General features: G+C 37.1%; 1 protein-coding gene across 1 annotated transcript in view; it reads left to right on the top strand.

The window, feature by feature from the left end:
- The window catches only part of psmd2 (proteasome 26S subunit ubiquitin receptor, non-ATPase 2), a 33,775-nt gene that overhangs the window by 2,420 nt on the left and 5,265 nt on the right, over positions 1 to 26,090 (top strand). The window contains exons 3-18 of the mRNA XM_056251552.1: positions 419 to 583; positions 664 to 785; positions 9,090 to 9,314; positions 9,395 to 9,553; positions 9,670 to 9,814; positions 10,437 to 10,497; positions 10,568 to 10,714; positions 10,801 to 10,907; positions 12,265 to 12,392; positions 15,581 to 15,668; positions 18,221 to 18,383; positions 19,869 to 19,970; positions 20,750 to 20,892; positions 20,970 to 21,053; positions 21,942 to 22,110; positions 22,295 to 22,389. Of these exons, the coding sequence (XP_056107527.1) occupies positions 419 to 583; positions 664 to 785; positions 9,090 to 9,314; positions 9,395 to 9,553; positions 9,670 to 9,814; positions 10,437 to 10,497; positions 10,568 to 10,714; positions 10,801 to 10,907; positions 12,265 to 12,392; positions 15,581 to 15,668; positions 18,221 to 18,383; positions 19,869 to 19,970; positions 20,750 to 20,892; positions 20,970 to 21,053; positions 21,942 to 22,110; positions 22,295 to 22,389 (2,103 nt within the window). The remainder of the gene's footprint in view (positions 1 to 418; positions 584 to 663; positions 786 to 9,089; positions 9,315 to 9,394; positions 9,554 to 9,669; positions 9,815 to 10,436; positions 10,498 to 10,567; positions 10,715 to 10,800; positions 10,908 to 12,264; positions 12,393 to 15,580; positions 15,669 to 18,220; positions 18,384 to 19,868; positions 19,971 to 20,749; positions 20,893 to 20,969; positions 21,054 to 21,941; positions 22,111 to 22,294; positions 22,390 to 26,090) is intronic.

Genomic DNA, 26,090 nt, shown 5'->3' with positions numbered 1-26,090 from the left:
TCTTAGTGCACGATGTAACTACAGAAGAGTCAAGTTTTAAATAGGAAAAATATCAAAACTCTTTGGTCATTTTTCTTTAGAAATGCTAATGGTCTTGTCCACTTCAGTGATGTATGCTAAGCTATGCTAAAAGTGGTACCGCCAGAACCGGAGATCGGCTGAATGGATTCAAAAACGGTAAAACTCAACAGTTTAACTCTGGGGGAGTTGTAAAATGAGCCTATTTCCAAAAAAAGTGGAGTATCCCTTTAAATTACTTGTTGATGCCAAAACAAATGTTCACCAATAATGTCACTCCCCATTTTTTCCACAATACAATCAAATCCTTATGGATAAAATCACATCCCGGCCAAATTATTATTCTGTTTCACTCAAAGTTAAATGTGTTGATTTTTTGGGTTTTCTCCCTGTTGCGCAGGAGACGGACACGTCCCTGTATCGTCCTGCTCTGGAAGAACTGCGCCGTCAGATTCGCTCCTCCACGACGTCCATGACATCAGTGCCCAAACCGCTCAAGTTCCTGCGACCCCATTACGCCAAACTCAAAGAGATCTACCAGAACATGGCGCCTGGAGAGAACAAGGTGCGTTTTGCGGCATCGATTAAATGGCTCTGGTGATTTTTATTAGAACAATCAGCCAATGTTTCTTCTCTGTTTGACAGCATTTCTGTGCTGACGTGGTGTCGGTTCTCGCCATGACCATGAGCACCGAGCGAGAGTGTCTGAAGTATCGTCTGCTGGGCTCACAGGAGGAGCTCGCGTCATGGGGACACGAATACGTCAGGTACGAGAACCAGCACCAGTACAGCCAGACGACACCCTGAAAGACCAGTGTTGTTATTGTTTGCTAAAACTATAAACAAATATTTTTTGGTAATTGAAATAAAGCTTAAAGGTGCAGTACACGATTCCTGCGAATCGCTGTTGAAAGTGGATCAGACCGGGCACCAAAACACTTGTAGCCAATAGGGCTGTACCCGGATATTCGAATATTCGTTCGGTGGGTTGGTATTCGATTTGAAAATGTGACATTCGAATATTCTTCTTTTTTTTTTTTTGCACACCTGGCATCCCGCTTGAAACTGTTCTCATGAATATGTTTTACATTATAAAATCTGGTGAAATATAATACTTAACATATAACTTCGTTATATCTACTTAATAAATCTATTTGCTTCTTCTTGGACTACTTAAAGTGTTCCTGCAACGGGAGTATTCTCTGACTAGAGCGCAGAACAGCGGAGTGTGTGTGGACAGAAGTGCCTGAGCTTGTGTTTTGGGTTAAGCTGCGTTGCTTTGACATTGTGGAACATAGAATAATAGAAACAAAATGTCTTATCCTTATCAATCTAAATTAATCTACAGCTAAATATAGGAGACTTTGAGATTTTGCTGGGACGTCACCTTTATTTTTCTTTTTTTTTAATTTAAATTTCGTTTTTCTATATTTAAATTTTGTTTTTATTTATTTAAATTTTGTTTTTATTTATTAATTTTGTTTATATTTATTTAAATCTACCCTACTTTGTCAGTGAGAAAAATATTATAAGACTACCTTATTAAAAATATTGCTTAAGTTAAAAGACCTGTGTGTGTGTTTTATATCACTAACGCAGTGTCCGTTCTCGGAGCAAATAAGCTCTGCTCGCGTGAGGCGCGCCACTTCTTTATTTAAATCTACCCTAATTTGTCAGTAATTTGTTAGTGAGAAAAATATTAGACTACCTTATTAAAAATATTGCTTAAGTTAAAAGACCTGTGTGTGTGTGTGTTTTATATCACTAGTGCAGTGTCCGTTCTCGGAGCATATAAGCTCTGCTCGCGTGAGGCGCGCACTTCCCGCTCGCGCTGTTCTGTATTTTATTAAAAGTTTATTAATTCTGAACGTGTCTCGCCTGTCTATCTATATTGCACCAAATACACACTGCACTCTTTGTGAAGTCGTTTGGATGAACGGTTCTCGAAATAATCAAAATGCAAACGGACGGACAGATATATAGACATTCCGAAGCTTCGAATATTCGATGTTCATTACTACCGAAGCTTCGAAGCTCAAAAATGGTATTCGGACCAGCCCTAGTAGCCAATCATGTCCACACTCATGATGGGGGAGGGGCTTGTTGCATAGTGTCTTTTTGAATTTAGGGGTGGAGCTATTAGGATAGGGGCGTGATCCTTTGGTTTAGGGGTGTGTTTGCTTTGGTGTTTTCAAATATCAACAGCGTTTCTCAGAAATTGCTTACTGCACCTTTAAAGTAAAACTATTATGTAGGGATGTATCTGCTGATAAAAGCAATTATTTCCACTATTGGCCGATCGTTTAAAAACACCTGATAATCAGGGCTGATTATATCCTGTCAATCAAAAGAGGGTGGGAAACGTTTCAGACCGCAACTCATATTATGTCTCGTTTTCGATTTAGGGCTGTCGAAGGCCCTGTTTACAGCTGGTGTTAAGATGCGTTTGGTCGATCGGATCACAAGTAGACGATAGAGACACATTCCCGTTCACACCTGGTGTTTTAATCCGTCTCTTTTGTCCACTTTCACCCACTTATGTCCTGATTTCTCCGAGGGGAGGGTCTATGGCGGGTAAACGTTTGGGTTTCTTCAGATCTTTTAATCTAATGGACAAAATAAGCTCACGCAATTTACATATGAACGCGACCGTAGACGACGGAGAAACACACTGAAAGCAATCAGGTCGAATGTGTTTAACTCCTTCTGGAAAGTGGACGAGCTCAAACCGGTTTACACCTGTATTTTGTCGGGCTGTCACTTTACGTTCGAAAATCGATCGGACCATCCAACACAAGTTTCGAAAACGAAAATAGGGAATCGGTTTTTTAACAGCTTTTTTTTTTTTTATACCAAAAATGTGTTTTAGGTGGAGAGATCGATACAGGACACAGAACATGTAGGATGCTGGAAAATAACAATGTCTTTTCTGTTCACCAAATGCTTTAATATTCGCTATTACTTCAATGCAAGTGAACAAGCGCGCCGTTATTTGTTGTGTAGTGATGTGTGTGTTCAAGACAAGTAAGCCAGAAATGAGCAGATTCTGCAATACGCTGTATTTAATATATCATGAGGATCACGAGTTGCGTATTTGCGCTAAATCCACACAGATTTGGCTTACATGAACTTCCCCAGCAAAGTGAGTAAACACAGAAACACCAGATTGGCTCGTGATTTGACAGCGTTTCCCGCCAAAGTTCATTTGTACGCGCATCTGGCGGGTCGAGGGAGTTAATCTCAATCCCTGAATGTTGCGCTCCTGTTTGTCATTGTGCTGAAACTTCACGCCAGTAAATCATCAGTAATATTCCTGACTTGTGCGCGTCTCAAGCGCCCTCTTTACGCTCGTCCTAATGCCTGTTAGGTGTCCGTGGATTTGCCTGTATTTGGTGTTGAAAATGGAAACGTCTTTAGACATTAGGGGTGTAGCGGTGTATGTATTCGTATTGAACCGTTTCGGTTTGAGGTTTCCGGTTCGGTACGCATACAAACCGAACGATTCCTTGGACCATTTTTCCTGCCGACAAAATTCGCGCTGGCGCGATCACCACAACGTTGCGCAACATCAAATGGCAAGCGTAATGAAAGCGGAACGAAACTGCGCTACTCATTATATTGTGCTTCACGGACCGTTTATCAGTTCGGACCAGCAACATCTGTGCAGCGCGAGCCGATCTCGATCAAGCGACACTAACTACACAGCGCTAAGAGATCCAGTGAAGAAAACATTTGAATTCGCCACTGAAGTAATAACATCGCTGCGAGATCTAGTGAGAAGCATTCACATTTCTCCGTTATTAACCATAGATCTCTATTAGATCAAACAGCGCTGACGTGGACACCAGTAGAAACATTGTGCCGTGAATGAACTAGTAATACTTTACGTCCACAGACCAGCAACATTCACCATGGATTTAATATAGTAACACTCACTGTAACCAGTTTGGCTGGAATAGTGAAATGCTTTCAAGTACTTCACACATCTTTTTCCAGCACTTCAAAACTCAAATATTATATAAATACATATATATTTAAATGTTATTTTTAATGTGATGACCAAAACATTATTTTGTCATTACCCCCATTTATAAACCTGAAAGTTTCAAGATGTAGGAAAACTCAGTTATTTAAAAATATTTTTTCTTTTAACAAATAGGAAATTTCTCTGGCATTTCTTTCTTTTTGCTGTATCGAAAACGTACCGAACCGTGACTTTAAAACCGAGGTACGTACCGAACCGTGATTTTTGCGTACCGTTACACCCCTATTAGACATGGAAAAATCGATTTTACAATCGATTCAATGAACACTTTTGTCTCAAAAATCGAACAGGATTTTTTCACAAAAGTGACAGCCCTAGTATTTAGAGTCGTCCACTTGTGATCCGTTTGACCGAAATGCATCTTATTACCAGCTCATTAACAGGGCTTAAGTTAACGTGACAATAACGCGTTAACGTGACAATAACGCATAAATGTAATGCTGGCAAAAGGAGTCGGAATGCGCACGGGCTAATTACAAGTGAAAAATTTCAAATTTGAGGTTTTTACAAAAATGAGTTCATTAAGCCCTCGTCTAGCGATCTCAATGCTCCAAATAGCGATTAAACATCTGAAAGTATTTTTATTTGTACGTTTTCCCTGGTCCTTTTCCCATTGAAAAAATGCCCTTTGGAGTTTGGTATCGTTTTAAAGCGCTTTACTCACATTGGGTCTCATTCATGAAACATTCGTAAATATACGAGTAAATATGCGAGTGATTTGCGCGTAAAGAGACCTTCCCGAAAACTCTTCTCCTGATTCACAAATACTTCGTAAACGTCAGATGTGATAGTGAAATGTGTGTGTGTGTTAATGAATTCCAATCAGTCGTAAATGGGACACGCGTGCACGTTCATTCTCAATTACCATAAATCCCGCCCATTAAATCCGACTGACAACTATATATGGGCATCATATTATGACATGAATGCGAATGAAAAAAAAAAATCTCAGATACAGAAATTGAAGTTTTATTATCAGAAGTTCATTCAAAACGCCACATTTTATTTTCAAGCGTACATAGTGGCGTATCGGGTCCTAAAAAAAGGAAGCTTGGCAGCATTACAGATGCAGTTCATGGAGTTTCATCTGTTAATCGAACATTCCCAGAAGTGAGAAGAAAATGGTTCGACATTAAGCTTGAGAGCAAAAAATGAATTAGTTCACTTCGGAAAAATAGTATTCAAACTGGAGAAGGACCACCATCGCAGATGCTATTACTGGATCTCATAATAAGAAAAACCGTATGTAATTACTATATATAATATTTTTTCAAAATGCTGTGCAAATATGTACCCGATTAAGGTGAATTAACCCTTGTGTTATGTTGCGGGTCAATTTGACCCGTTTCGATTTTCAAGTTGTTGGAAATACTGGTTAACCTTTGTTTTTTTTCTTGATATTTTGTGACTTTTTCTCATTTATCATGATGAACATGCATGCAAAGTTTCAACATGCTAATGTGTTTTGACATATACAAACAAAATTACTGTTACGTTCGTGATGTTCGCGGGTCAATTTGACCCTCATAGGCAGCCATTCAAAAGCAACTGTACAGACACAAAAGAAAAACATTTATTTTCTGTATGTCAGGGCACTTCAACTCCAGTTCTAATGTGCAAGTGCATCTAAAAGTGCTCTAACCCTAAACAAACACACTTGAAAAAGCTAAAATCACAGTTTAGAATTATTTGCAAATTACAGATGAAAATCTTTGTCAGACACAGATAGTAAAAAAAGCTCTCATTTCAATATTCAAAATATCTAAAATACCTAGCTTTTAACCAAAACTTTTATGTAGGATTTTCAAAGGCAGATTCACAGAGCCAAAAAATAAATAAAAAACATTTATTTGATGTATGTTTTTGTTATGTTTGGTTTCTCACTTCCCTGTGAGTGAATAATGAAACTAGGAAAATAGGTCTTAGGAAACTAGGGAAAGTTAACTTAGGAAAATGAAAAATTTTCATTATACAGCAATTTTTTTTTGTTCAGTTACGATGTTCAAAGCATAAAATGTAAAAAAAAAAGGAAAAAAAAGATATGCAAAAAAAATCAGTATACTGTTTATTTTCCAATTTTGTCAAAACAAAACTGTTTTAAAAACATTTTCATAAATCATATTTTCAGATATAATGTTTTTGTAATGTTTGACAAATGCTGATATTAAAAGTTTACAGTTTGTATCTAAATCTTTGTTGTTTTTCATAGTGTTGTTTTTGAGGAATTGTATTGAATCCAATTAGGGTCAATTTGACCCGGTCCATAAGGGGAGTACACAGAATTCGAACAGAACACAAGGGTTAAAATGCAGCATTAATGAGCAAAACGTTCGGGTGTTAAGCGCACCATTTACGCGTGGCTGGGAGCAGGTGTAGATTTCTTGTGTACCAACAACATTTGGAAAGTACGAACATTTTAATGAATCCGAAAATTTACACCAGAACCACTTTACACACGATTTACACAAAATGTGATTTTCAAACTAATATGCTCATGTAAACAAAACGATCTTACTCGCACTGACTGACGCCTCTCAGACCCCCGATATACACGCACAAACACAGAATTACAGTATTTCGATGTATCTGTCTTGGCGAATATTCACGCAAACATGTTTTGCTTAGTCTTTAGGGCTGCAACGATTAGTCGACGTTGTCGACAACGTCGACAATAAAAATTTGTCGACAAATATCTTTGTTGTCGAGTAGTCGTTTGATCTCACGTGACCTAATGTAAGGGCCTGCAATCCCGCGATTTGACCGCTACGGCGCTGTAGCGCTAGAGTGTAGTGCAGCCCTTACAAATGCTATTGCGGTAGAAGAGAAAACAGCGCGAATTATGACAGTGCAAACGAATCCGAACTAGCAAGGTTTAGGTTTGGGAAAGTTTCACAAAACTTCAAATCAAGAATGCTGTCGTGTGCAATGTTGGGGTGCAAGAGGAAACATCCCGGCAAAAGAGGAGCCGGTGAGAAGTGAGTGTTCTCCAGCTGGAGCTAACTAACCACCAGCGGCAAATCTCTCTTTATTAGAGAATGCAATACTACTAATAATAGTAATAATATTATCAATAGTAATATAATTACAGTAATGTGATGACTTATTTTGTATAGAATAAAGCTTGATCGAGCTTAGGAGTCAGGGCTGTTTTTATTATTGTAACACTATTAGTATATTAGGTATTATTATAGTCTTATCACTTGCCTGTATTTTGTTCAATAATCATGAAGACTTACAAAACGAGATGTTATATCCTTCCTATGACATAGGAAGAACATCATGGCAGTTACTTTATCATACTATAAATTAAAAGGTGAATGAGAACGTCTCTGTCAGCTCAATTGTCATGTAAAAAAATATTGTAATTTTATAATTATAATAATTGTTTGCAGATTAATATTTTACCATTCTTTGTGTCCTGAAGTAAATGTCCCTTTTTCTGTTTCAGTTCTAAGAAAAGCAGTGGGCCTATTAAACAATGCTTAGAGAGCATTTGTGTGTGATTTGAGTTGGACCGAAATCTGAAAACTTAAAGAGAATGACCTGTTTAGTTGGCTCAAAGTTCATTAAAACAACTATTTCAAAAGCTGAAGTGATTTTCTTTTTTTATATTATAGTTAGAATATGTATAACTCAATGTTTTAACTAATTGGAAAAGCTGAATAATCGTTCCAAACTTACTGATTAGTCTGCGAAATAATCGACGATTAGTCGATTAATCGTTCTAATAATCGTTAGATTAATCGATTATCAAAATAATCGTTTGTTGCAGCCCTATTAGTCTTAAGTGAACGTTTGATTAATTGTTGTGGAAAAACATCAAATGTGTAACATTATATTACATCCGTGCGGGACTGTAGGCCGGACTGTCCATTTCATTAATGTTAATCAAACAATTGTGGTATCATGGGAAAAAAAGTTGAATATATATATTTTTCCTATACATATTTGGGTGAGTTTGTTTGTGCCAAATCTGATGTTATTAGCAGGGATTTTAAGGGATGGTGATTTTGTTTTGTAACCTTCTGAAAACTTAATCTAGATTTTTCTCTGAATTGACTTTGCTGACTCTATCGACTTCAATCAGCAGGGTTTCCACGGGGTCTTAAAGTCTTAAAATTTCAAAATCACAATTTAAGGCCTTAAATTTGCTGAAGTATTGTGTTCTAGGTCTTAAATCATTTTAAACGGCTCTTAATTTTCCTACGTCCTCCCGCAGCGCTTTGGAATGTTTTTATTTTTTATTGCGTGGTGTTATAGTTCCTTATTTCGCCAGTCCAAATATAATTCACTGTAATTACGACTACAAAATAGACCAACATGCAACAGCCAATCAGCTTTGTGCATCCATCTAAGCTGTCTTCAGTACTGTTCAGTTTGAATAAATTAATTTACTTTGCAAGTAATTTTGAGACTCTGCGTTTCCTTTGTATTATTTTTTTTTTTTACGTCGTGATATTGGTCTTAAATTTAATTCATAATGGTCTTAAAAAGTCTTAAATTTGACTTTGTGAAACCTTCAGAAACCCTGAATCAGGTGCAGATAAAGAGATCTCATTTTTTATTTTTTTTGCAAGTTAACAAAAACATTGTAGTTTATACAAGATAACAGATCATTGAATTATATACACATACAAAAGAAGGAAAGACGTACATGGAGCACACACAATGTAAACAAAACAAAAACAAAAAAACAAACAAAAAAACAGCTAAATATAAATATATCGATCGAGTGATGTATGCAGGTACATTGGTAATTTTAAGCAATGGGATATTTTAGAGATTTAGACAGAAGCAATATTGAGATATTCATAGTAATTGTAATAGAATTGTTGTAGATGTAGATCTCATTTTTGAAAACGTGCTCATTTTTTTGTCAGAACGGGTCAAAAATAGTGACGTTAAAGGAGGCTCTATTTGACCACCCGTAGTTCAAACTTTCTTTAATGCATTCTGGGAACTTTCTCGCTCTTTCCGTGCTTTCCGAATCAGTGACATGAACGTGTGTGTGTGTGTGTGTTTCCAGGCATCTTGCCGGAGAGGTCGCTAAGGAATGGCAGGAGATCGAGGAAGGTGATAAAGCTCAACAGGAATTACTTCTGAAGCTGGTCAAGGAGATCGTCCCGTATAACATGGCCCACAATGCCGAGCACGAGGCCTGTGACCTCCTGATGGAAATCGAGCGTCTCGACATGCTGGATACGTACATCGATGAAAACGCCTACGCTAAAGTCTGCCTTTACCTCACCAGGTGCGACACGATTACCCACAATGCATCTGAACACGCGTCTTGAGTGTCTTCCTGTTTTGATCGTGTGTTTGTGTCTCCAGCTGTGTGAATTACGTCCCTGAGCCGGAGAACTCGGCTCTGTTGAAATGCTCTCTCAACATCTTCCGCAAGTTTAACCGTTACCCAGAAGCCCTCAGACTCGCACTGATGCTTAATGACGTGGAGCTGGTGGAGAACATCTTTACTTCCTGCAAAGACATGTATGACAAACATGCACTTAATTTAGTCATTTACACACAGTTTGCCTCCTGAAAACTGAATCTCGAGTTGCATAACACTGATCGTAATGTGTGTGTGTGTGTGTGTGTGTGTGCAGTGTCATTCAGAAGCAGATGTCGTTCATGTTGGGTCGTCACGGCATGTTCCTGGAGCTCAATGAAGATGTGGAGGATTATGAAGATCTGACGGAGATCATGTCCAACGTGCAGCTCAACAGCAACTTCCTGGCTCTCGCTAGAGAGGTGCTTAAACACACACACACACACACACACACACAGAAAAATATCCAGGTCACGAAATATCTGGGTCATAAGAGAAAAGGAAAGTAAGCCTATTTTTTTGGATAATTTTACATCTTCATGACGATTCAAATTCCTAGTTTATCATTATTACAGTGCAACAAAAATATTTTATATTTTTTTCAGTTGTAAATATGCACCATGGGGTGGGTTGTACCTATGAATCATCTTAAATCTAGATAAAAATCAAGGTTTATATTATTATTATTATTATTTTATTTATTTCTGTTTCAAATTTTTATACTAATTACATTTAAAATTAAAGAAAGATTTAGATAAAAAAACCATGGATTTTATACTAACAGAATCTTTTTTTCTCTTGTGATTTCTTGTACCGAATTGAATTAATCCGGATTTAAATAAATTACTGAAAATTTAATGTTATTGTGTCCTTAAAGGATCATTTTGAGGTGAAATGTGCCTTAAATGTCACTCTGCTTATTTTTTACTCTGCGTCTTTCTTGTGATTTTTGACCTGGACATTTTCACATTTAGATTTATAACATTTCTGTCAGTTGCGTGTACATATTTGTAGATGTTATATTCTGATCCTTTCCTTTTGTAGCTCGACATCATGGAGCCTAAAGTTCCCGATGACATTTACAAAACCCACCTGGAGAACAACCGTAAGACCCTTCGGATCTCACTAAGCGAGTGTGATGGTGTTGTGTTTTACTAACGGTGTGTTTCTCTCAGGGTTTGGTGGCAGCGGCTCACAGGTGGACTCCGCTCGCATGAACCTCGCCTCCTCGTTCGTCAACGGCTTCGTCAACGCTGCGTTCGGACAGGACAAACTGCTCACGGAGGACGGAAACAAGTGGCTCTACAAGAACAAGGACCACGGTGAGAACAGCCACATCTCTGGGCTGCCAAACAACATAAATCTGCTGTTATTGTGATGATCTTTGTGTTAAATGTGTGTGTTTTAGGCATGCTCAGCGCCGCGGCCTCTCTGGGAATGATCCTGCTGTGGGACGTGGACGGTGGTCTTACACAGATTGATAAATATCTCTATTCATCCGAGGACTACATCAAGGTACAAATGCACACAGTAGCCGTGCTTCAATTCAAAGTATCCGACTTTTAATCACTCTTAAAACTAGATCTGATCGAGTGGTGTTCACCAGATGTCGTATAGGTCGTACAAGTTTGACTTAGGCTTTTTTGCTTAAAGGTGAAGACCCAACTCTATGCATTTTTTGTAAGATTCCCCTCCCTGTTAAACAAATGTGACCCTGGACCACAAAACCAGTCACATGACGCACGGGTCTATTTGTGGCAATAGCCAACAACACATTGTATGGGTCAAAATTATCCATTTTTCTTTTATGCCAAAAATCATTAGGATATTAAGTAAAGATCATGTTCCATGAAGATATTTTGTAAATTTCCTACCGTAAATATATAAAACGCTTATTTTTGTGAGTGAATGCAGCATGATCACCAACATAAATGGACAACTTTAACGGCCATTTTCTCAATGTTTTGATTTTTCAAAATATTTTCAAAAAAGGCCAAATAATGTCCTATCCTAAGAAACCATACATCAATGGAAAGCTTATTTATCCAGCTCTCATATGATGTATAAATCTCAATTTAAAAAAAAATTCACCCATGTGACTGGTTTTGTGGTCCAGGGTCACATATTTTATTGGAGTGTCCTGGGTTTAATACAAGTAAAATGCTCTTTTATGAAGTTATTTCACTTAAGGACTTATTTAGTAAGATTATGCCTAAAAAGGTTTTGGATTTTTTTTTTTTATCACGTTAATTTAAAAAAAAATTGTATAATATGACTCGTCGTGCTTGGTTTTATTGTATTTATATGATATTTGGATTTTTGTAAATTAATTTTTGCCATGAAAATAGCCTTAGATGCTGACATGGCATTACAGGTGAAACTCGAAAAATTAGAATATGGTGCAAAAGTTCATTTATTTCAGTAATTCAACTTAAAAGGTCAAACTAATATATTATATAGACTCATTACATGCAAAGTGAGATATTTCAAGCCTTTATTTGTTATAATTTTGATGATTATGGCTTAGAAAACCTTTTCACAATATTCTAATTTTGAATTTGGGGTTTTCATAAGCTGTAAGCCATAATCATCACAATTATAACATATAAAGGCTTGAAATATCTCACTTTGCATGTAATGAGTCTATATAATATATTAGTTTCACCTTTTAAGTTGAATTACAGAAATAAATGAACTTTTGCACGATATTCTAATTTTTCGAGTTTCACCTGTAAATAAAACAATCAATCAATCCATTCAAAGTTGCGAATGTGCAAAATTGGACATGTATGCGCTGCTAAAACCAGAAGCAAACAGCGCTACTGATTGCAGAGAAAAACCTGGGAAAAACATTCTGTATGATTTATTTCAGTCCGGTGCGCTGTTGGCGTGTGGTATCGTAAACTCCGGCGTCCGCAACGAGTGTGATCCCGCTCTGGCTCTGCTGTCCGATTACGTCCTACACAACAGCAACATCATGAGGATTGGAGCCATTTTTGGGTAATTCACAAATGACTCAAACCAATTTTTTTTGTTTAAATGGTTTAATTTTAATAAACAATTAAATTCAAACTTTTAACAATGTAATAATTGATTAATTTGAACAGTTATAGGTAGGGATGGGGCCGATCCGATCCAGTATCGGTATCGGGACCGATACCAGCGTAAATTCACGTATCGGATTTTCCCGATCCAACCTGCGGAGATATCCGATATCCATGAGCCATGTCTGCGCTTTAACGTTGTCTGCTGAAATGACTCCAAAATTGATTCCCGCCGGCTAGTCTGCTAGCTGGCTGCAAACTGTGGAATGGATTTCCTGAACGGAGGCGCGGCTCAAATAGACACAGAGTCATGAGACACGCCTCCGCTCAGAAAATCCATTCCGCAGTTTGCAGCCAGCTAGCAGGAAAGCATTGAGCAGCATTATGTCCGCTGTGTGGAAATACTTCACACTGGAAACACCGCGGAGCAAGACAGCAAAATGCAATGTTTGCAAAGCTGTAATTCAGAGAGGTGGAAGCTCCCTCGCGTCGGTCAACACAACGAACGCAATCAAACATTTAAAAAAGCACCACGTTAAAGAGCACGAGGATTTTTTAGCCAGTGGGCAGAAAGACAACGGGAGCCGTTTTATTGATAGTGTGTGTGTGTGTGTGTGTGTGTGTGTGTGTTAAGGCCCTTGCACACGGAGTCCGAAATTCACGTCTGAAATTTTCGCACGTTAAAAAATAAATACGACCTCACGTTATGTCAATCACGCTTGCATACTGCCACTGAAACTTTCGTCCGTCATAAAAAAAAATCTGCGTTTTTCGCATCCGTAGCAAGAAGTTTGAATAGAGTTTGAATGGTGTTTTGACAATTCAGAGCAGCTGAATCACGAATAGCCTACGAAAATGTTGGACTATTGCACTTTTCTTATATTTCTAATATTTTACATTTTAAAACCTTGATTTGTTGATGCTACAAGAGCCAGTGTACTTGTTTTTTTGCTGTTGATGCAAACTGTTTTATTGATAGTGTGTGTGTGTAAGATGTTTACACTTGCACTTTTCTTATATTTCAAGACTCAAGTATTTGACATTTTGGGAATGTAATAAATATTGACATGACAATCAATTTGAAACCCTTACAGTTGCATATTTGCTTTCAGAATGGGATTTCTTCCTGTTAACAGGATTTCCTGTTTTTCTGACCTTATATTTACCTAAAGTTGCCTTTTAGGACATACACACATAGATACGTACATATCATACTTGCCTGTTGAGAGGAGTTTATTTCAGCATCATATAAAATCAACAATAATGATAATAATAATATTAAAGCAAACAGCTCTGGTATCGGAATAGAATCGGTATCGGCCGATATCCAAATTCAGGTATCGGGATCGGATCGGAAGTGAAAAAATGTGGATCGGTGCATCCCTAGTTATAGGGCCCTATTAAATGTTTTAATTAATTTTTTTTTCTGTATTCTGTTTGATTTAATCAAATTCATTATCAAAAACATTGGTAGTCGAATGGATGCATATGACTAACTGTTTAAACTTAAAGGTGAAGCGTATAAGATTTGTATGTTAAAATAGATTCTCTTTACTTAGATTATTGTTATTAATATGCCATTCATATGCTGGATGGGTTTATTATAAGCGAGATGCTCGTGTTCGCTCTTAAACAGTGTTATTAGTCTTACTCAACCGCTTACTCGTGACTAGGGGTGGAACGGTGCACAGAAGTCACGGTTCGGTTCATACCTCGGTTCGGACATCACGGTTCGGTACGGTTTCGGTATAATGGAGGGGAAAGCAAAACAAAAATGCAGAAGGCATTGTATTTTTTAAATAAGTTTTATTAATAAAGGCATAGAACCAGTTTATTTGTAGTGCACTGACAATAGTTTTATATAATTAGTTTATTAATTAAATTAATAAAAATACAAAAAGACCTTGCGATATGTTTGGTAATTGTACCTGAATTAATTTAAAATTAATTTGCTATATTTCAGATCAATATATTTGTTTTCCTTAATTTTAATTAACATTTATTAATTAACAATGTCACATTATTCTCATCTGAATTATAAATAATTGATTTCTGTATAAAATAATACTACCATTAAAAACACATTCGATTTTCTTTTTTAATCAATGTAGAATGTGTAAGATTAGCGCTCCGAGGACAAGAAATGAAAACCAATGCGATATGATGAATGTCCAAAAGATGATGGGACCCACAGACTGTTTTGAAATGGAGTCGGATAAATATGTTTTGCTTTTAAAGCAGTGTGTGTGTGTGATTTTGGTTGGGTGACAGTTGTAGGTTACAGTTTGACAAGAGTTTACAGTGTGACAAAAGCACAATGTTGTGTTTTATTGCGAGTGTACACAAATATAAGTAAACACTTTGCAGGTTTAATGATCTGAATGAACAAAATGACCGAGTATGTTTTTTATGTTTCCACTGTTCGATCGCGCCCGCGCCTCTCTCTCTCTCGCGCGCGCACACACACACACACACACAGTTCCATCGCGCCTCTCTCTCTCGCGCGCACACACACACACACTCCAGCATTTCAATCTTGACATCGCAGCCTGTTCATTATGCGGTCACACCAAACGCGAATAGAGCGTCAAATTCGCGTCTATCGCGTCTATTTCGACGCTAGTCCAAAGCGTTTAGGACGCGCGTTCAGAGCTAAGCCGATGCTACAGATTATGTGTCCCTAAAGAACCCGCGTATCTAACAGTAGTTCCGCATTACATTAATTAATTTGCACGCGAGTTTTATTTATTTTTATACCGTGTATTCTCTGTGTAAATTCGTGACGTCCGTACCGTTTCGGTTCAATACGAATACATGTACTGTTCCACCCCTAGTGTGACGCATAAGTAGCAACACGGCTAAAAGTATTCCTAATATGTTGGACTTTTAACAGAATGTATCCACTTTTACCTGTGGAAACGTGCCTTCACAAGCACTGTTGTAAGATGTTTGAGTTAAAAATATGCTTTATTTTTGTCATTCTAGTCCTCCAGAAACTACATACTACTTCACCTTTAAGGTTTACGGATTCAATTAAAACATGGATGAAAATGTGTCTTATCCCGTAACGATGAATGTATGATTATCATTTGGGAAAGTAGATTCTACGGTGTACAATTGTAATGCTGATCTGTGTTTGTGTAGGTTGGGTCTGGCGTACGCTGGCTCGAACAGAGAAGATGTTCTCTCTCTTCTACTTCCTGTCATGGGAGACTCCAAATCCAGCATGGAGGTGCGTGTGTGTGTGTTTGCAGTAGTGATGTATGTCTCGAGACCGGTCTTGGTCTCGAGACCACTTTTCTCTCGGACCTCTCGGTCTTGTTTAGGTCTCGCTGTCTCAGACCTAGACAGTGGTCGGGGGATTTAGCAATACAATACTACAATATCCACGGCGATATCCGCAACGGATTGAAGCGCGAGTGAAGACAGCGCGGTTTGCGCGAGCCGTATCCGCGCCACTGATCGCAGCGGCAACGAGCACTTTGATCACTTGATTTTAAAAACACATATCATGTACAGTTTTTGATGTATTTATATTTAATAAAACACATATCAGTGACATGATGGGTTTTAACTTCATTCAGGAGATTTTGGGTAACTGCACAACTTACAGATGACTTTGAGCGCACCGCCAACGGTGTGTGTGTGTGTGTGTGTGTGTGTGTGTGTGTGTGTGTAACCATAGCGACAAAACAACCAACTTCCAGATCCTGCACTTAAGCCTATAATTTCGTTTTTAAAAATATAATTATTAGGGCTGTCAGTTAAACGCGTTATTAACGGCGTTAACGCAAACCCTTTTTAACGGCGTTAATTTTTTTATCACACGATTTACGGTCTTTTTGGCCTAGCAAACTTTGTAGTTTTTTTTTTTCACATGCTTTTGCAACAGGACGGCATGCAGGCGTTTTGAAAACGCAAGCGGATCTACAAAACAACAGGCACGCTGCACACACTTGTTTGGGCTTGCGAGCCGGATGCGCGAGCACGAATCTCTCTGCTCGAGTCGCGCGCTCTCAGATACACGCTGCTCTTGTAAGAATTTTCTCTGGGCTCGCTCAGATAATATGCCTGCACTTAAAACGTGTTCAGTGCAATCGCGAATCTCTCCTCTTCCCCAGCTAACAATTTTAGGTTATAAGAACGTTTTCATAACGTTCCCATTAAGTTATAAAAACGTTATTTCTGAATGTTATAGGAACGTTCAAAACGTCCAGTTTGAGTGGACGCCGAAATGGATGCCAATAAGATTCTGAATGGAAAGTTTACTTTTAAAAAGTTGCCAAATGGTTCCATTGACGAGACCAAAGTGATCTGTGTGTTTTGTCGTTGTGAACTGAGCTATCATCATCGCAGCACGTCCAGTCTGAATACCACTTGATGATGGCCAGCACACACACACACACACACCCCTCGTCAATATCAGGACCTCGTCAGTATTTCTTTCACCCTTTTATTGATGGACAGTGTTACATTGTGTGAGAGATTATTTGCTCCAAGTGAGAATGTTAGTGTGAAATTGAACACAGTATATGCCAATATTGTTTTCAATAAAAAACATTTGCACAAAGCAAGCCGATCCACTTTTCCATGTTGATAACAGCATTAAAATGAGAAAAAATTATGGGACAAAAAGAAATCAAGAGACATTTAGAAAAGATAAAAATGTGCGATTAAATGCGATTAATCGCGAGTTAACTATGACATTAATGCGATTAATCGCGATTAAATATTTTAATCGTTTGACAGCACTAATAATTATGTATTTAAAAGTTGCAGAATGGATTCATTTGGAGACTTCGAAATTGGCAGAGATAGGCAGGCAATGCAAAACAAAATCTTACAAGTTAATTGCTTAGCTTCAACACTTGGTCTCGGTTTAGGTGGTCTTGACTACAAGTCTAGTTTGCAGTAGGGGTCTGCACGAATATTAGAATATTTGATCTAATTATTATTCGAAAAAATAAAATACTATTTGAATTTTTTTTTAAATTTCGGAGTTATAATTAAATGCCTGAGTGTTTTGTACCAGACTGCACACACACGAGCAGCGTGTGTTTCGCTTCCCGGGAGATGTCGTTCATTGAGCGATTTTCACATAAAACTAAATGTCACTCTTCTGTTTTATGACAAACTGCGACTTTCTTGACTTTCATACTTATCTTTTAAATTGACAAACATCATATGTGTAACTCAGGGCACAGTTCAGATGGAATAAAAAGATAAGTTGTCTCTCGCCATTGACTAACCATACATATTTTTTCCGAAATAAGGTCTCATGAGCCGGAAGCGGAGGGGAGGGACTTAGACTCTCTATTATTAATATGATATGGAAGAATATTATTGTTTTTCTCAACATGAACGTGAAACTGACTCGGTCTGTACGATATCTGGCGCAGTCTTTTATTAGCAGTCTTGCCGCTTTATTAGCGTTTTTTCCGTTCGCGCTGCTTGAGAAATGCGTTTGTCCTTTATATTTTTTATTTACACATTTTAAAATGTTTCAAACTAAAAGAAAACCTTAAGATATATATAGTAAACTTGTGTATATTGCCTAATGTAAGCTTGTTCAGAAATGGTGACGACAACTTTTCTTTAAAAAAATTTACGTTTATTTAAAATTACGTCTTTCTCGTTAAACGACATTTAAATAAATTAATATTCGTTTATTCGATTTTCATGAACCCAAATATTCGAGTACAATATTTTTGAAAAATGCCCATCCCTAGTTTGCAGTGGATGAGCGTTTGATCTGTGTGTGATGGATCTGTGTGTGAACACCAGGTGGCGGGAGTGACTGCGCTGGCGTGCGGGATGATCGCTGTGGGCTCCTGTAACGGTGATGTCACGTCCACCGTCCTGCAGACCATCATGGAGAAGAGCGAGCAGGAGCTCAAAGACACGTACGCCCGCTGGCTGCCGCTCGGCCTCGGACTCAACCACCTGGGTGAGCACCGCACGCCTCTCCAACGGGAAACCGACTCAGAATAATGCAACACTTCCTCAGAGCCATGATTTGGAGGGGAAAAAATTATTGCAATTTCTTTGTGATAAAGATTGCTCTTTTAAATTTGTTTTAAACATAAGCTCCAGGTGTGTTGTGCTTGTTTTGCTGTAATCTTGACAAAATATTACTATGAAATAATGATAATTATTATTGTTAATTTTATTATGAGAATGATTATCCTTATTGTTATTATTAATAAATAAAAATAGCAAATAATTATTGTAAATTTTATGATTGATGATTATCCTTACTGTTATCGTTTTTATTAAATATTGCAAACCATATAAGAGATCTTACTATTGTAATATTTCACGGTAATATAAAAAATTTGCATTTAAGTAAAATATAACTAATAATAATTGTATTTTACAATACAACTGTAAAAGTACAATACTAATATTTATGGCTGCATTAATTTATATATTTTCAAAAATTAAAGTCACCATGAAATCAAAATGGACAATTCTTAATATTTTTGGAATATTGCAGTATTTATTATAAATGATTTATCCATGCATATAATTATTATTTTTTAATTCACGTGCCCTTGTAATCTTAATCATTATTTATATTTAAAAAAAAATATATATATATATTATTAGTATTGTCATTTTGATGATGCTGATTATTATTATTATTAAACGAAAATTTTTAAACAAAATAAGAAATCTTACTGTTGTAATATTTGCTGTGCATAATTTGGCCAAACATTTTATACATATATATATATATACATATATATATATATATATATACATATATATATATACATATATATATATATATACATACATATATATATATATATATATATATATATATATATATGTATAAATTAATTAATATTCGAATATTTGATTTTCGGCCTTATGATGATTATCCTTACTGTTATCGTTATTATTAAATAAATATAAATTTAACAAAATAAGATATCTTACTATTGTAATATGTCACTGTAAAATAAAAAATGAGTATTTATATCAATATAAAAGTACAAGTGTATTTTTCAAACATTAAACCAGCAAGCTTTTATTCAGGTGGAAAACCTCAGGGAAACTCTCTCGGTTTATAAGCACTTATTACAAGTTTGGGAAGATGTTCGACGCATGTTGCGTTTTCAAATGTGACTCTCAGCGCTTGCGGAGTAGATTGTGGAGCCGCGTTTACTGTGAGCCGAGTCGAGGAAAACCCCAGATCGCGAGCTGCTCGCGCGTGTAAATGACCACGGGGTCAAGCTTCACTCGCAGCTCATTATGCTAAATCACAGCATGTGTGATTTGGTAATTACTTAAATCAAAATGTGTTTCATTTTGATTTATCATGCACACCTAAGTCTGTGTAAACAGTTCTGATTGGATTAAGAATGCACAATTACATGAGTGTGTGTGTGTGTGTGTGTGTTTGTGTGTGTGTGTGTGTGTGTAGGTAAAGGTGAGGCGATCGAAACCACTCTAGCAGCTCTTCAAGTCGTTCCTGAACCCTTCCGTAGCTTCGCCAACACACTGGTGGACATCTGCGCATACGCAGGTGAGTCAAGTCCTCCCTCACACAGGTTAAAGGTCACACGCTTCCTATATAAGCCCCTTTTCAGTTGGTAAACACGGTGACGTTTTTTGTGGGCGGGGCTTAGGTGGAGGCAGAACGATCCCTCTGGCCGCTTCCCTAACGCTAGTTTGCAAGTTTTGTTAGCTTGTTTTTTAACAATGACTGGAGAAAATCAGATTTATCTTAATGTGTAAGGTCACTCAGTGTCCAGGACCGCGATTGTTATTTGCAAAAGTTCATTTTAACGGATGGAACCAGATTGGCTGACCCGTACACGCTCACTCAATGATGACGATCTGACAGGATTAACGCTAACGCTACCTCCGGTCGAGTGGCCGGACTTCTACACCGAGAAACCCAGCGTAAGGAGAAACTGAGGGCATATAAATCTATAACTCTGTGCTGAATGGTCATGTAAAGACTTGTGTGTACGATCCGCAGTTCTAGCCAGCGCCGAGAAGACGACCATGTAAAGAGTGGCATTACGGTGCAATGTGAATATTTTCTAGAAATAAAAATTCCAGATAAAGCATATTCATTTTACATCGATTCTTGCACCCAACAACACAACAAGATGACATTTAATAATAATAATAATCATTTCAGCTCCTTATTATGTAGCCGAATCTGTGCTGGTTTGTATTGGCCGCCTCCAGTTGTCCGTTTGTTTAGCCTCCAGCTAGCGCTGTGACGTCGGCGCAAAAGGGGTCTATACAACCCGTCTGTGTGTGTGTGTGTGTAACCGCCCGTCTGTCTCTCAGGGTCCGGGAACGTCCTGAAGGTGCAGCAGTTGCTTCATATCTGCAGCGAGCATTACGACATCAAGGACAAAGATGATGATAAAGACAAGAAAGACAAAAAAGACAAAGATAAGAAGGAGACGGCAGATATGGGCTCCCATCAGGTGTGTGTTTTCTCGTTCTCGTTGAGTTGTGAGTGTGTGTGTGTGTGTGTCAGTTAGGCTGATTCTGCTGTCTGCAGGGAGTGGCGGTGTTGGGTATCGCTCTCATCGCGATGGGTGAGGAGATCGGCTCAGAAATGGCCCTGCGCACGTTTGGTCACCTGGTGAGTTTCACTTCGACTGCTTTCACTGGGAAACCGCATGTGGACGGACTTTTTGGTGCAGAAAAAAAAATTTAATAAAGAAAGAAATTATAATAATTTATAACATATATTTATATAATACAAGTATTGATAAATATACATATTTAATGATAATTTATACAAATATTATTGTACTGTTTTGTATATTTATACTTTTTTAAGTTGATATTAAATGTAATATTGTAATAATACGTTAAGTAAATTATCAATACATACATTTAATTAACTGCATAAATTATAATAATTCATTAGTTCTTTATGTAATACATGTATTTAATAATAATTTATATAACTAATATTGTATAATTTTGTATTTTAAATATTAAATGTGATGTTTATTATAATATATAATTTAAAATAACAAATATTAATTTAATATAAGTATGTATATAAATGATAGATAAATGCATTTAATAAATACATCTAGAATAATAATTCATTACTTTTGTATTATTTAAATACATTTAATTACCTACTTATTATATATGAATAAAAATATCATATACATTTATAATATAATTTGTAAAATTCATATTTAAATGTATTATGGAAAAACATATTATATATAAATCAATATTATAATTTATTAAATGTATTTATTCATTGAATTATGAATATAAATATGTATTATATAATTTTATACTGAATGTAATATTTATTATAATCATTTTCTAAATTTATATTACATGTAATATTTAATATATACAATTACATCATATATATATTTATATAAATTACTAATAAAGATGTATATTTAATAACCAAAAGACTATGAAATATGTAACTCTTTATGGTAGTGATTCCCCTAATGCTTTATTCCCTGATGTGTGTGTGTGTGTGTGTGTGCAGCTGCGCTACGGTGAGCCCACATTAAGGCGAGCGGTTCCTCTAGCACTCGCTCTGATCTCAGTCTCCAATCCCAGGTTGAACATCCTGGACACGCTCAGCAAGTTCTCACACGACGCCGACCCGGAAGTGTCCCACAACTCCATCTTTGCCATGGGAATGGTGGGAAGCGGTCAGTCAGTAATATTTGATATATAAAATCGTATAATAAGTGTATATAAATTATAAATGGAGGCTTGTGTTGATGCTCACACGGCCTCTAGAGGTGCCGAAACGCACTGATGACATCATCAAGTGCCTCTACCAATCAGAGGGTGCGGTTTTTCATGGCTTACTGTGTTGGTCTTTTTCTACAGGCACCAATAACGCACGTTTAGCAGCGATGCTCAGGCAACTGGCGCAGTATCACGCCAAAGACCCCAACAACCTCTTCATGGTCCGACTCGCTCAGGTGAGCAGAACAATAGCTGGAAATATGGACCTGCTAATGTCTATGTAAAAATAATTACGTTCCTGTTTTTTTTACTTCATTGAAATTGTACGAAACTTGGTAAAGGTTTCGGCACTTGCTGTGTGAACACACACAAAACAAATCATGGACATGATTCAAAAAGGTTAAATGGTCCTGTAAACAATAGTCCCACTTGTGCTCCTCGCGGTCAGAAATGACGCATTGGAAACGAATGTGAGTCGAGTTTCCTCTAGTGGAGGGGTTTTCAAATTGGGTGAATGTGAGCCTCCCCTTACAGTAGGTTAGGACAGCCGAGCCCCCCCTTCCCCAAAATCCCGCCCGCCTGCCCTAACCCACACACGCCTCTGCAGTAAATGCCATCTTTTGTGTGTTCCAGGCAATGAGTTTCAATAAAAACTGATAAAATGTAAATATTTTTTAATATTGTATTTGAAGACATTTTATTTCCACAACTTTTTTAAAAGTGCATTCATAAACTATTCTTTGCAACATCAAATCATTTCCAACTTTATGCAGGCCTAATTGAGGCTACTTACTTTTAAAATCACTGAACATCAGCAGGCCTAACCACAAGTCAACAAAACATGCTTAACATGTGTAATGCAATGAGTAGCAGTGTTTCGCCGATGTTATGGGGTTTGCCTCATACGTGACATAATAAGATGCTTCTGTCGCCTTCATGTTAATAGTGCCAAACAACTCTACTATGCTTTTTTTGTGACTGCAAATCATCACGCTTCCTCTCAAAACACTCAACTGGCTTGTTCACTAAATTTGTGTGCATAGTTTCAATGTGATGCCGAAGTTTGCATGGTCTCATGCTATCATTTGCTAGCACCTCCTTGCAGAACACACACACACACACACAGGTGCAGATCGGACCCGACTACTCAGGATCATATTTCCTAAGTTTTTTTATGGGTTCTGACTCCTCACTTAATGCTGACTTTTGTTGACTTGGGACAAGGAAACAATGCATTTTAAAGCTAATAATGCATGCACACACAATTACCGATATCAGGGGCTAAAGTCCTGAGTCTGAATTGTTTTATGGCATCTTTTTATGAATGAAGGCCAGTATCACTGATAGCTACTGATGTCTCAATGAAAATTATTTCCCCCAAAATTTTAAACATTTATTAGGCTTCAAAAAATATAACAACTTTTAATTTAAGTTAGCTTAAAACAATCCTCACTTAAACCCATAATAAATTACATATTTACCTGTACCTTTTCTGACTAACAGGTCCGCACTGCATGAATTTAGGGCTGGACCCAAATATTCGAATATTCGTTCGGTGGGTTGGTATTCGATTTGAAAATGTGACATTCGAATATTCTATATTTTTTTTGTGTGTTTTTTTCACACCTGGCATCCCCCTCGAAACGGTTCTCATTCGCGCTTGAATATGTTTTACACTATAAAATCTGGTGAAATATAATACTTAACATATAACTTCGTTACAGCTACTTAATAAATCTATTTGCTTCTTCTTGGACTACTAAAAGTGTTCCTGCAACGGGAGTATTCTCTGACTAGAGCGCAGAACAGCGGAGTGTGTGTGGACAGAAGTGCCTGAGCTTGTGTTTGACATTGTGGAACATAGAATAATAGAAACAAAATGTATTATCCTTTTTACCCGTTATTATCAATCTAAATTAATCTACTGCAAAATATTAATAGAAATTTGTGATGTTGTTATTGAAATTGTTATTGCTATTAGGGGTCGACCGATATGTGATTTTCAGGGCCGATGCCGATACCGATTATTACAGGTCAAATAGACCGATAACCGATATTTTTAAACCGATATATATATATTATAGCTATGTCTGGTGTAAAACTGTAAATTAATGTCAAAATTAAGAATAACAAAGGGTTTTTTGACAAATACTTTCTTAAAATGATTTTAAACATATCTTTGAATCTGAGAACTGTTATTAATAATAATATTAATAATAACTTGTATAAAGTGCAGGGAGCATCCAGCAGCATTCTGTAAACATTTTGTAAAACTTAAAGACTCTATTTTAATTTTTAAATAAAATTTTAGTAATCAAAAAGCATTTCTAATGAATTAAAATCAAACTTATTCAATTTATTTACAGTTTAACAAAAATTAAATTTTTAGGGCCTTGTGAAAAAACGAACTTTTATTTTGACGGGTTGCCGTGGAGATCTTTGAGTTTCTGTGTGTTTATGATATGTCGATAACTTCTCAGTTGAAGCATTAAAAAGCTCATGAAGTGACCAAGCGGCTCTGGAGATGATGTTTATGCAATCATGTCCTCATATAATGATGCGGCTGAGGCTGAAAACAGCGCAAGCGTCACGCGTGCTCCAGTGTGTGTGTGTGTGTGGTAACTGAAATAACGCGTCTCTGCGCCATTCATTTAACATTAGAGACACGCAGGATTCATATTTAAATAGCCTTTTTGCGGTTTGATTTGTACTGACCTGCTTTTTATTAATTCATCAAAGTTGACAAATTCCGTGATATTCCGCTTTATACAGTAAATTCCGTTTTTATGACTGGATCCCGCGACTCCGTCTGTTCTGCATCGCGGAAATCACACGGCTCTATTATATTGAGGTATTTTGCAACTTCAGTGTAGTTATCTATTGCTTCTTCAGCAAAGTCTGCTGCTGCCTTAACTTTGAGAGACAACTGAAGCGTGATGAAGCAGCTCTAGTCAGCGAGTGCTCTCTCGGTGTGAGAGTGCAACACTTTCAGTGCCTCAGCTTTCCGCGCTGATTGGCCGGACTCGTGACTCCCAACAAATCAGATGTGCGGGGACATTAGTCTAGTCTACAGAGTGGTGAGTTCCGACAAAGGTGGCTGCGTCAGAGCCAAATATAGCGCATTTCAAAATAAAATTATTTTATCGGCAAATCGGTTTTGAAAATGGCCGATACCGATAACCATAAAAATGCTTAATATTGACGCCGATAATCGGCCAGGCCGATAATCGGTCGACCCCTAATTGCTACCGTGTTCTTTATTTAGGCTATAAGTTCGTTCATTTATTTTTCGTTTGTCTTTATTTAAATTTCGTTTTTATTTATTTAAATCTACCCGACTTTGTCAGTGAGAATATTATAAGACTATACCTTATTCAAAATATTGCTTAAGTTAAAAGACCTCATGTGTGTGTGTGTTTTATATGCAGTGTCTGTTCTCGGAGCAAATAAGCTCTGCTCGCGTGAGGCGCGCCGCTTCTTTATTTAAATCTACCCTACTTTGTCAGTAATTTGTTAGTGAGAAAAATATTAGAAGACTTATTAAAAATATTGCTTAAGTTAACAGACCTGTTTGTGTTTTATATCACTAGTGCAGTGTCCGTTCTCGGAGCATATAAGCTCTGCTCGTGTGAGGCGCGCACTTCCCGCTAGCGCTGTAATAAACTGTTAAAGTTTATTAATTCTGAACGTGTCTCGCCTGTCTATCTATATTGCACCAAATACGACACTGCACTCCTTGTGAAGTCGTTTGGATGAACGGTTCTCGAAATAATCAAAATGCAAATGGACAGACAGACATATAGAGATTCCGAAGCTTCGAATATTCGATGTTCATTACTAACGAAGCTTCGAAGCTCAAAAAATGGTATTCGGACCAGCCCTACATAAATTATAAATGAAATATAGATCAATCCTTATTAAAGCTACAAGCGTTCTT

This window comes from Rhinichthys klamathensis, unplaced genomic scaffold (genome assembly GCF_029890125.1).
Source record: "Rhinichthys klamathensis goyatoka isolate OS25496 unplaced genomic scaffold, OSU_Roscu_1.1 h1tg000084l_1, whole genome shotgun sequence".
Lineage (NCBI taxonomy): Eukaryota > Metazoa > Chordata > Actinopteri > Cypriniformes > Leuciscidae > Rhinichthys > Rhinichthys klamathensis.
Note: the sequence above shows the minus strand (reverse complement) of the source record. Positions and strands in the feature narration are given on the sequence as shown.